We start from the raw sequence: 12,023 nt of genomic DNA, 5'->3' as shown, positions 1-12,023 counted from the left end.
AGGAGGGACCTAGGCGAGGTTGGGGGTTAGTGAAAAGATCACCATGACAGGTCTAGGCCCCTGGAAATTCCCTTCTACCCAGAATGGGGCCTCAGGCCTCCCACTTCCCTGAAAACCCAGGAGGTTCTGTGCTCTCATGGGGGGGTACTTCCTCTTGTGGTTCTTGAGTTGGTACAGAGCCTGCAGGAGCCAGGATGCCCTAAGAACCCCGCACGGGACACACACCCTGAGGCCTTTCACCGGAGTGCTACAACCTTGAACCTAGAGTGATTCCATCAGCTGGGTCCCCAGAGACAGCTCTGCTCCAGGGCGTGACTCTCACCCCACTTCACCCTGCATGGAAGGAGCCAAGCAACTTTCTCCTCTAGGCTGGTGTCTCTTGGCTTGGTTCACAATGGGAGGTCTAGGGTGGGGCTAATAACTGGAGACACCCCCTGAGTGCGGTAGCTCTGACCTCTATTTGGCAGTCACTCGAAAGAGCAGGTGGGACCACTCCAAGGTAGCTCCTGAAGCGTCCCCTCCAGGACAGTGTGCTATTGGAGACCTCCTGGAATGTCCACTCAGTACTGGGCATCTGGACTGTGTTTAGGGAGCTAAGGGTGAGGAAGAGAAGAAAATGAGGAGAGGAGAAAGAGGAGAGGAGGAGGGAGAGGGAGAGGAGGAGAGAGAGGAAGTCCCTGGTGCCTGAGAGGCTGGGTCAGGAGCGCGTGGCCGCAGACGGTTGGGGGCGCGCCGGGCTGGGGCGCGGAGCCGCGGAAGGGGCGGTGCGTCGGGGTCCGCGTCGGGGTCGCGCGTCGGGCGCGCCGTGGCCCCGTCGGGGCGGCGGGAGCTGCGGAGCCGCCATGGCGGACCTGGAGGCCGTGCTGGCCGACGTCAGCTACCTGATGGCCATGGAGAAGAGCAAGGCGGCGCCGGCCGCGCGCGCCAGCAAGAAGGTCGTCCTGCCGGAGCCCAGGTACGGCTCCGGCCCTCTCCGCCCTATTCAAACCCCTTCGGTCCTTTCCCGCCCTCTCTGGTCCCTTCCCGACGCCCCCTGGTTCTCCCCCTCACCTCTCGCCTCCTCCAGTTCCCTCCAGTCCCCTCCTGTCCCCTCTGGTCCTCTCCCTCCTTCTCTGGTACCCCCCCTCACCCCGTCCCCTCCGCCCCGCTCGCTGTCCCGGGCTGGTTGCAGGGCTGTCTGTCAGCACCCCTGCCCCAGTCCTCTGCCCCCTGAAGTAGTAAGTAGACCCCGAGTTGTCAGTTCTGTCACCAGCGCCATCACCTGAACCACTTCTCTCAACTTGGACCCCTGGCGGCCTGCCCTTTCTGGAAAGGATGACAGGAGAGCCACTTGAGCCTAGCCTGGTCTTGCAAGACTGGCGGTTCCCTCTGCACTGGCTCAGGCTGGCCACTCGCTGCCAAGTTGCTCTGAATATCACTACTGATTATTACTGATTTTTCTGAGGTGTGATGGTTTCTCGGAGCTGTACTTGTCTCGGGGTGTTCCAGACGGTGTTCCAGAGTGGGACTGTGGGCTCACTTCCTAATTGGCCCCACTGCCAGTTGTTTAGCCGGTGTGGCTTCCCTGAGTTGAGGATGAAAATTGGTTCGGACTTTACAGCCACCCCTGAACCATGCAATTCTGTTAAGGATCGAAACCAAAGCTGTGCCCCCTTTCAAATGGTCAAGCGTGACACACCCATGTGGCGCCAGTGTTACTTACCTTTATGTGAGGGAAAACATATGCATTTACTCTTCCAGTTTTTTTGAGGTAGTAGGGATGGAACCCAGGGCTTTACACACTGCTAGGTAAACAGTCTGTCCACCCAGCAGCATGCACAGCCCTCAGAGAACCTTTCAATGCTGAGCGATGGTCAGATTATTTTTTTCCAAGCATGTTTGTGAGCCCCGTGATCCAGGGAGCATCAAATCCCTGTGCCGTGTTTGCTAGGAAGAGTCACACTGTACACACAGCTGCGCTGGCTGAGTATTTTTGGCTTGCCTTCCCTTCCCTTCCAAGCCTTGACCCCTCGCTGGTTTTTTTTGGGGGGTGGTGGTGGGGGGAGGTGTTGCTCCTGACAGAGTAAACCACTCATAGGGGAAGACTTGGGTGGACTGGACAGTGCACTTCCTCCTGGAGTTTAACCTATCTGAAGCTCACTGAAAACTGTACTTGATTGAAATCTTCAGTAAGTGGGAGGGACCAGACCCAGGACTCCCCAAGTCACAACCAAGCAAGCTTTGGGAGAAAACTTTCCCTATTGGGAGGGGTTGGGGGAACGCTTCATTTCATTCTCTCTTCCATTCTCTCTGCCCCTACCCTGTGAGGGGCAAGGAATCTTAACTATGTATGGTTTCTATATATAAAGCCAATAAATCACAACTCATGGGGAGTTTAATGGGGAAGGGAGTATATGAGATTACTAAAATTAGGAATGTCTGTCCGCTCATCTTCTTGTTTTTTTTTTTTTCTTGGTGTTTTTAACCTCGTTGGACTTCTCTATGCACGACTGCTCTTCGGCACACACCCCAGGGCCCTCACTTCTCTATACAATACCTACCGCCTCTGCTTTGACATGGTCTTTGGCGATACTTTGTTTCAAAGGAGCTGAGGTGTAGCTGAGTTTGTGAGTCCTGCCATCCGAAGGTTGAGAGATGTCTATGGGAGAATCAAGTTAGGTCAGAGTCCTTTGAGGACTGCCATTATGTTGCTGTTTTTCAGGTAGACTCTTGAATTAGACCATCTGTCTCCCCTCCAGGAGTCTAGTCTGTTGCCCGTTTGTCTCAGTGGCTTTAGCCCTCAAGCAATAACCAACAACTCTGCCACAGACCCTCCTGGTTCCTTGTGAGGATTTGGCTGTTGGAAGACATTGTTTGGAACTGTGTTTGTCCAAAGAGTAGAGTGCATTTGAACTTGTCCCTTGGTCTTTTGCTATTGATTTTTTATTTCTAGTTAATTATATGGTCACCTTCTGTATTCTCTGTACTTCTTTATCTCAGTGACTTTGCCTCTTCCCAGTCTTCAGCGGACAACAGCATCTCATTCATTACAATGAAACAGGTCTGTTGGGCCCAGCCTCCCTTCCTGGAACATCGAGCACAAGGGGAGACTTGGCCTCCCATGAGGAGGCAAGAAGCAAACGTTTTGTTATGTTGACACATTATTCAATTAACAGGCTGATGAGTGTAAATCCTCCGAAGGCAGACTAGTTGTTCAAATCACATCTCCGCTTTAGTTCACCCAAACATTTGTTGAGCTAATGGAGCTGATAATGGGGCCCCATTGGAGGTTGAGGCCGTGACCCTTGCAGCCCCATTAACCAGGGTGTTTATATACTGTGTCCGTTGTACGGCCTGGTGACCAGAGATGTTCCAATTGAATTGGGTCTAACTCATGGGTGAAGGCCCAGAGAGTCATTTTCTAAGTCCTGGCAAGGCTAAGACAGCTCTTCACACTGGGTCCATTTCTCTGATATGAATGTTACTGAGTTGCCCTGAAGCCACATGTGGCTGAAGGAAGCTGGGTAATGAGGCCATGTTTTCCCTGGAGAGACCCTTTCTGTTTAGTGGATGCTGACAATGTTGGGCTCTCCATTAGGAGGCGGCTCTTGCCAATCATTCAGACCAATAACTGGGGGAGCAGAAAGAACACAGCTTGGGCCATGGGCATGCCAAGGATGTATAGAAGTTAAAGGACAATTGTAGTCATCTGTCCACACTGCCCAGCTTGTCTGAGTCACACCTTGCTCATGCTGGGATTTCTCGTTCATGGATGGGACAGTTGACTCACACGCTTCTGGCTTTCTCCTGTCTGTATCTTCCATCTTGCTGTAACAGTAACACTGAAATTATAGATGTACCCTAACTTGTCCATCCTTATGTGGGCTCTGGGGATCAGGGCTCAGGTTCTCACACCCATGATTTACTTCCTAAGCCATCTTCCCTGCCCTGTTTATTGTTTCCGACCTTAAGTTGGTAGCCATTGTGGACCCATTTCTCAGAAGCTGGTATGGGGAAAGTTCTGATGCACTGCACAGCCTGTTCCTAGAGGCCTCTGATAGTGGAGACATGGTCAGTAGACCTGGGCAAGAGGCTTGTTTTTGAGCGTGGGTTCTCACTGTTCTCTTTAACCCCAGACGGGCATCATTTGCATTCTCTGGTTCTGTATTCGTAGAACATATTATGCTTGTGATACACTTTCTCATAACTTGTGAAGAGTTTTCCAGGCTTGGCAAGGTCTAAGTGGTAAGGCCATTCATGTCTCCTATGTGTCAGGCTGCCCCTGTGACCAACCTGGAAAGGGTGTGGCCCTTTCATGCTGTGGTCACTGGAGAGAGCCTTCCTCGTTCAACCTTCAGGATGTTCCCTGGCTTCGTTCTGTGCACACAGCCTAATGTGGAAGAATAGCGTAAGGGCTGAGAGGGATGGGAAGTAGCCAGGTGGTGGCTCTCCGCAAGCCTCCCATCCACAGTACCACAAACGAACCAATCTGAAGAGCCTGGGAGGAAGGTGTTTTGTTTCTGACAGGAGTCATTCTAAGAGGAGGGACGCAGACTGGAAAGGCAAATTTGTCCTGACATTTCCATTACTATCTCATTCCTGGTCAAAGTTAATTTGTGCCAGTGACCTGGAGAGGCAAGGGCTGCTTATGGCTGGGGGGTTCTTAGAAACAGATGTTCTGGAGTGGTCAATTTGGGACAAGGACCTACCCTGTGGAACACTGTAATTTGCTTTAAATCAGAGCCCTGTGCTTCTCTTTGAGGTACAGGCAGTCCCTGATCCGATGATCTGTTCTTAGAGACAGGCTTTTGAAGCACTTGCTCGGAACTCCCGTGAAGCTTTGCCAAACTCCCGTGAAGACAGGCATAAGACTCAGGGAGGGATGTCAAGTCTGAGGGAGACACAGTGAGAGTCTCTGCCAGCAGATGGGTGGATGGATGCCAAGGGGGAGAAGTGAGATTGGAAGCAATTGGGGATTTTTCTCCTGAGAATCCAGACCAAGGAAAGGTGTCTGCTACACCATGGCATAAGAACCAACATTATAGGGGCCATCTCCTCTGTCAGGTCTGGGTGCCATCATGTCTTGCCACCATAGCCACAGCAGGTGTGCACACCATTCTTGTTCTCAGAGGGATCCATGCTCAAGAGGACCAGGGAAGGGAAGGTGGGTAACCATACACAGGATTCAGGATGAGGGATGCAAGATGCAGGAAATGGAGCTAGGTTCCCCCTTTCTAACCACTGAACAGGTTAGCACTGTCCGCCACGGCTGGACAGAATAGCAAATCACCCCGCTTCTTACTTGGCAGGGAATGGATAAAACTTTCTGTTTTTAATTTTGTGTGTGTGGGGTGTCATGTTGGGAGACCCTGGTGTGGCTTTGGGATATCGGGAGTGTCCTCGGAGGCTTAGAGAGAGCAGCAACTCCTCTGGGGCCTCCGAGGAAGGTAATTATGATTAGGCGAGCCTGCAGGTGGTGCCGCGTTTCCCACGAGGAGCATGGGGTTCCATAACACGCAGAATCTTGATGGAGTGTTGGGGAGCTGTGGTCAAGATCCCCTCCTCTCTCCCCTCCTCCATTTCTAGGAAAAAAGGTTAAAGAGGGAAAGATAATGTATTTCGCTTTGTTAATAAAATCACGATTCTGAAGAACCTTTTCTTAGTACGGAAGAATAAGTTATGAAGACTACTCTTGGGGAATGGCGTATTGTGGGCATGGCTGTCTCGCTATCCCTCCTTCCCTCTGTGGACTCTGGCCATTAGAACAGAAGTGACAAACTCAGTGTGCTGGCTAGTTTTCTGTCACCTTGATACAAGCTAAAGTCCTCAGTGAGGAGGGAGCTTTTGAAAAAAAGCCTCCATAAGATGAGACTGTAGGCGACCCTGTGGGCAGTTTTCTTGATAAGTGATTGATGAGGGATAGTCCCGCCCATTGTGGGTGGAGCCAGCCCATTGTGGGTGGAGCCACTCCATTGTGGGCGTGGCCATCCCTGGGCTGGTGGTTCTGGGTTCTATAAGAAAGCAGGCTGAGCAAACCATGGGGAACAAGCCAGTAAGCAGCACCCCTCCACGGCCTCTGTATCAGCTCCTGCTTTCAGGTTCCTGCCCTGAGTTACTTTGGGCGATGAACAGTGAGTGATATGGAAGTGTAAGCCAAATAAATCCTGTTCTCTTGAGTTGCTTTTGGTCACGGTGTTCCATCACAGTGACGGTAACCCTGACTAAGACACTGGGCATTTTTACCTTTGCGTGTCTGTGTATGTCTTGAAAGTCACAGTGTAGACTAGGCTGGCCACAAACTCACAGAAATCCACCTACCTCTGCCTCTCAAGTGTTGAGATTAAAGGCAATTACTTTTCCACCTTTTTTTTTGGAGACAGGGTCTCTCACTGAATCTGGGACTCATTGGTTGGATGGGACTGGCTGGCCAGCAAACTGTAGGGTTCTACTTCTCATTCCAGCCTCATCCCAGCCCCCAGGGTTAGACACAAACTTTCACACACCCCAGCTCTCCGCTCCAGGGTTAGACATGCACTATCACACACGGCTTTTAGGTGGGAGCTGGGGATCTGGACTCAGGTCCTTCTGTGTTCAGGGTGGAGGCGGCTTCTTCCAGGTGGCTAATGCCTTTCTGTGCCATTTGCGCCCGCTGGGGTTGGGTGTCCCCTCTACCCAAGCTGCCACAGTCTCTTACATCTTCCCTCTCTCTGTTCCCGTTCTCTGTTCTCACCATTGCTGCAGAGTTGGAATTCCCAGGCCTTCTGATTACTCCGTGGGTCTGTCCTCACACCCTGTAAATGTCACTTCTAATTTTAGAACTCATCTTTTGGGTCCTCTGAGCTTTGGCCAAATCATACGCATATTTAAATACATGCTACGCTCCGCGCTTCGAGCGTGGGGGTTCTGCTACCCGGATGCCCCGTGGCTGGTGAAGGTCAGCTCGGACTCAGCCTCGGGCCTGTGCACACTGCTTCCTCTTTCCATGGTGTTAGAGGCAGGAAGTAGGGATGGCATGGGGGGGGCCCTAAAGCCCTCTGTCACCAAGGTCTCTCTCCTTCCTGTGCCCTCCTTCCTATCTGTGATGAATGCGGTGGAAAAGAAGGTTCCAGAACAGGAGCCAAGAGCCTGGACAGTCACCCACCACCACCCACCCCACCTATCACACCAACATCTACTCATTGCTGACCAGAACATGTCCCAACAGAAGCCCCATCATAAGCATTTTTATTCACTCATTCATACCATGTGGAACACGATGGGAGGGAGAGCTGCTGAAGACACTCAGGCACTGGTAACTTGTGAGGAAAAGGCTGTTTCCCACTATACTCGCAGGTTGCTGGGGTTGTGCACGGTATGGTGTAAATAGCACGCTTTCAAAAAAGCACAGCGCTTGGGGGGGGCTGGGAGCGGGGATCGGTGGGCAGAGCGCTTGCCTGTCGTGCCTGAGACCCTCAGTTTGATTCCCCAGCAGCTGGTAAACAAGTTGGGGTACGCACATCTGTAGTCTCAGTACGGGGAGGTGGAGGCAGAGGGTCAGGGGTTTGTCAAAGTCATCTTTGGCTACATAGTGAGTTAGGGGCTAGCCTGGGCTACATGGGAGCCTGTCTCAAAAAGAAAGGGGGGGGGAGAGAGAGAGAAACAGACAGACAGACACAGAGAGAGACACAGACAGACAGACAGACAGACAGATAGACACACACACACACACAGAGAGAGAGAGAGAGAGAGAGAAACAGACAGACAGACAGACAGATAGACACACACACACACACACAGAGAGAAACAGACAGAGAGACAGAAACTAGACAGCAGTGAATGTGAAGCGGTGTATGGAAGGCCTTGGCACCAGGCTGCCTGGAGGAGGTGGAGGCGGAACCATGGAAAGTTGGGGGGATCACTGGCTGGGCGAGGAAGAGCAGTTGCTGAGCCTTAGAAGCAGAACTAAGTTCACACCCCTGGTGTGTCCTCCGCTATCTTCTTTGAGCTGCCCCTTGTGGCCTCGCGTGTCTAGACCTTTCTACGCAGTGGTCCCTCCTCTCTTTCCGTCCTTTCTCTCTTCTCCCTGCATCCTCCCATCCCTCTGGTGAGATCTGGGCTCTTCACAGGCTCTTGACTCAGTGCCTTCCTTCCCTCGTGGTATGAGGCTGCAGGCTTCCGTAGGAAGTTCCTCCACTCTCCCCCTTAGACTGAGCAGACCCTGCAAACTCAGAGAGCCCCACTCTTGTGTTTGAGGAGCTCTTGGAAAGTCTGGTCACACATCGCTGACGCTGTTGGAATGTGTGTAGCGTCATAAGGCTGTCCTGTAGCAGTCTAAATGCTAGGTTCCTCCGGTCCCTCTGTGGTTCTCCAAACAGCCTTCAAGCATGGTGGCTCTCCAGCCTGCCTTGGCTGTCATGGGGGAGATCTCTGATTCCTTGTGCACTCAAGTGTGCACATCGATCTGTAATCCGCTCAGAGCAGGAGTGGCCCTGTTCAGGAAGGGCTAAGTGGTGTCTCAGGTGGGATACCGGCTGACTGGCAGGTGTCTCAGCTAGTGACTTTACTTCCTCCTTTCCTTCCACTCTGACAGACACATCCAGAGTCTAATCAGCAGCTGGTTGGCTTGCTTAGGACCACGTGAGAACAGATGCCCGCTTGGGTTTCTGTGCTGTAGACTAAGTGGCCTCCCCGATGGCTGCTGCAGAACACGCAGCACACAACCGGGGCTGCTCCCTTTGGCGGCTCCGTACCACTGCCTTTTCAAGCTCGGAGCGTGGATTCTGGCTCCCTCTCCCATTTGTCTGGGACTGTGTGCATGCTGGCAGAGTACATTTAGGAAGTGATGAGACTGTGTCTCCATGGTCCCTTTGCTTTCCCGAAACGGGTTTGGATCTGAGGTGTAGACCTGCCCTTACCGAAGAGACCACCATGACTGACTGACTTCTCACTTCCCCTTGTGTGTGTGTTCACATGAAAGCCGAGACCCGCTGGCCGCTGTTGAGTCACAGACTTAAATTTAAAATTACTGTTTAACTGTTGGCTGCTCTGGGTCAGGGCCGAGACACAGCAGTGGGTGACAATCTGGTGATATGGATTTGACAGATTTTAGCCCAGTAGTCACGGGAAGGCTGATCCTCACATGGTCCTAGCATCTGGAGAGAGACCAACCTGTGCATCTTCAGGAGTCACAGTTCCGGGACGGAGAGCATGGGGCAGAGGACATTGTGTCCGTGTGAGGAAATGCTAACAGTTTTGAGAAATGCAAAACCAGAGTGGTTTCGGGGTCAGGGACCTGCTGCCGGATATGTGCTTTAAAATTATTAAAGATGGAGGAAGTGTGGGGTCTCCAAATCTTGGTGACTGCTAAGGATGGGCTCTGGGTGTCCTTAAGGTCCATGCTTGCTGGCTGCTGATGCTAAACAATGAATATTACTATTTCTACTGCTACTGACAGGATCTCATGTAACACAGGCTGTTTTCAAGCTCACTTTGGAGCTAAGGATGACCTGAAATGTCTAATATCCCACCTTCTGACTCTAGAGCGCCGGGCTTACAGAATACACCACCATGCCCTGTTTAGGCAGAGCTGGGGACAGAACCCAGGGTTCCAGACCTGTGCCCTGAGGTATATCCCCAGCTCTGGTTTGGGAATTCATGTGGTGATGGCGAGGTAGGAAAGGTGCTAGCTGTACTCTCACAGGATGAAGGGTCTCAGTTGTCACACATACTTTGACTATGACAGCGTCACGCAGTTGCACAGTGTTCCGTAACTTCCTAGGGGCAAAGAACTTCACTGAGCCTCCTCAGGATCTGGAGTCGAAGTGTTGGAGATAAAACCCGACGGGAAGGGAAGAAGACGCTGGCTAGTTCAGATGAACTACACTTCAACCACATTGTCACCTCCATGGCTTCTTAATAAGATGCCTGCATCAACTTTCTATTTTAAAATTACTTGAGGACCTACGAGCTGGCTCAGCAGGTGCTTGTGGATAAGCCTGGTGAACTGAGTTTGATCCCCAGGACCCACATAGTGGGAGGAGAGAACCAGCTTCCACAAGTTGTCCTCTGACCTCCACATGTGCACCGTGACATGCGCACAACCCTCCTCTACCTCTAATATGTCACAATGATTTATGCATCTCCAAATAGACCAGTGTGAGGAGAAGCCAAGCTTCATTAGAGAATCTGGGCAAGTGAGCTCTACAGAGTTTCTAGAGAAGGTGCGGCATTGTGCAGATATCAGACCAAGCTCCAGATAGCGTGTACATTCCAGAAAACACGGGGGCTGGGACCTCATCTGTGGCAGAGAGCACCTGCCTACAGGGAACACAGTTGTGCCATTCGGTACACACCACTGAACGAAGTCGGTGAGGTGGTTCTCACCCTGCCGAGCGCTGTGACCCTTGAACACAGCTTCTCATAAAATTATCTTCATTGCTGGTTCGTAAGTATAATTTTGCTACTGTTATGAAGTGTAATATAAATATCTGATATACAGGATATCTGATACTCGGCCCCTGTGAAAGGGTCGTTTGCCCCCCCCAAAGGGATTGCAAGCCACAAGTTGAGAACCACTGTGCTGAAGACACTTTGTAAGTGGATTCTTGCTGACGAGAAGAGAGAAGAGGCAAATGACCAATAGGATATTGAAAAACCGTAAGGCATGTGACAGACGGAGCCACGCCTCCAGCCCACGGATTTGATTTAGGAACAAGTAGCTCTGAGCTGTGAGGGATCGGTGGTCTCTGATAGCCGCCCCTATTATACCAAATTACAATCCTACGTTGTGTGCAAAAATGAGTTCTATAGCATTTAATTACAAAGAATGGAAGCACTGTATCAGAATTCAAAGGAACGTATGTCTGTGGGCCTGGGGAACACAGGGCTTTCCTAAACGAACTCTGAGCCTACAGACTGTGTCTGGGGAGACTGAGGGATATCAAGACCCCCGAAGCAGAAGCTCTTGTGTGACTCAGATTGCCATACTCCAGCTTGAAAGACTCGGGTGCCCTTGGGAGAGGTGGATAAACCAGAGGTGATTGAGGATTTTTTTTAAAAAAAGGATTTTGGAATATTTGCAGGTACATTAAGGAGGTATGCGTATCTGAGGACATGAGTCTAGTCAAAGAGGAAATTGTGTCACACACACCTCCCGCACATGGCCACAAAGGACATAATTTAGTTAAGCCTGTATTGAAACAAATCACACACACACACACACACACACACACACACACACACACACACACACCAGAGCAAAATAACAAACCAACCCAACCAACTGAAAAACAGAGAAAGCTTCCAGATTTGGAACACTTTGAACAACTCCAGGTCCTCAGATTTGGGGTACATTGGGTAACCATCCTCTACTGGGTTAGGGGACGTATTCAGGAGGAGACAGCAGGCAGCCGGCGGCGCTGAGGAGCAGGCCTTTTCTCTCAGTGAGTGACTGTCTTCTGGCCAGTTTCTCCTCACAGGAGAGAGGTGCTTCTTCCTCCAACAGACACATTGGTCCTGATGCTGTGCCGGGCATTCAGGAGTCTTCACATGGCTGTGCAGGCAAACCAGTCCCTCTGTGGCTTGCTGTTTTCCTGTATTTAAAGAAAAATTTCTGGTCTTTTGTGCGAGTTTATTTGCTGTGTTCTCCTGCCTGAAAGCCAGCACCTCTGGGCCCTGTTTCTTCTCTTTGTCAGCTTCTGCAGTCCTGCACGATCTGAGAGTGTGTGCACTCCATTGTTCTGGCTGCGTACTCCATGCCTCCTCTCTAGACAAAGCCCTGTCAGGCAGGAAGCATCAGCCCAGGGCTGATTTTGAGCAAATGAATGAATGGCAACTGAATGTACTGTCTGTACCTCTTCCTTCCAGGGAGAGCATGAATTTACGGAGCAAGGTAGGCTGGCACAGACATGCAATACAAGCTATCTGTGAGGCTGAGGCAGGAGGCTCACAGGATGAAGGCCTGCCAGGTTGATAGAGTAAGTTCAACATGGTGAGATCCTGTCTCATGAAGAGAAAGAAAGAGAGAGAGAGAGAGAGAGAGAGAGAGAGAGAGAGAGAGAGAGAGA

At 51.3% G+C, this 12,023-nt stretch overlaps 1 protein-coding gene across 1 annotated transcript in view; it reads left to right on the top strand.

Moving 5' to 3' along the window:
* Nucleotides 1-842: 842 nt before the first annotated feature.
* The window catches only part of LOC114619565 (beta-adrenergic receptor kinase 2-like), a 50,111-nt gene continuing 38,930 nt past the window's right edge, over nucleotides 843-12,023 (top strand). Inside the window, exon 1 of the mRNA XM_028765385.1 lies at nucleotides 843-955. Coding sequence (XP_028621218.1) covers nucleotides 843-955 — 113 coding nt within the window. The remainder of the gene's footprint in view (nucleotides 956-12,023) is intronic.

The sequence above is a fragment of the Grammomys surdaster genome, unplaced genomic scaffold (genome assembly GCF_004785775.1).
Source record: "Grammomys surdaster isolate TR1022 unplaced genomic scaffold, NIH_TR_1.0 164, whole genome shotgun sequence".
In the NCBI taxonomy this organism is placed as follows: domain Eukaryota; kingdom Metazoa; phylum Chordata; class Mammalia; order Rodentia; family Muridae; genus Grammomys; species Grammomys surdaster.
The sequence above is the reverse complement of the archived record's forward strand: the minus strand, read 5'-3'. Positions and strand labels throughout refer to the sequence as shown.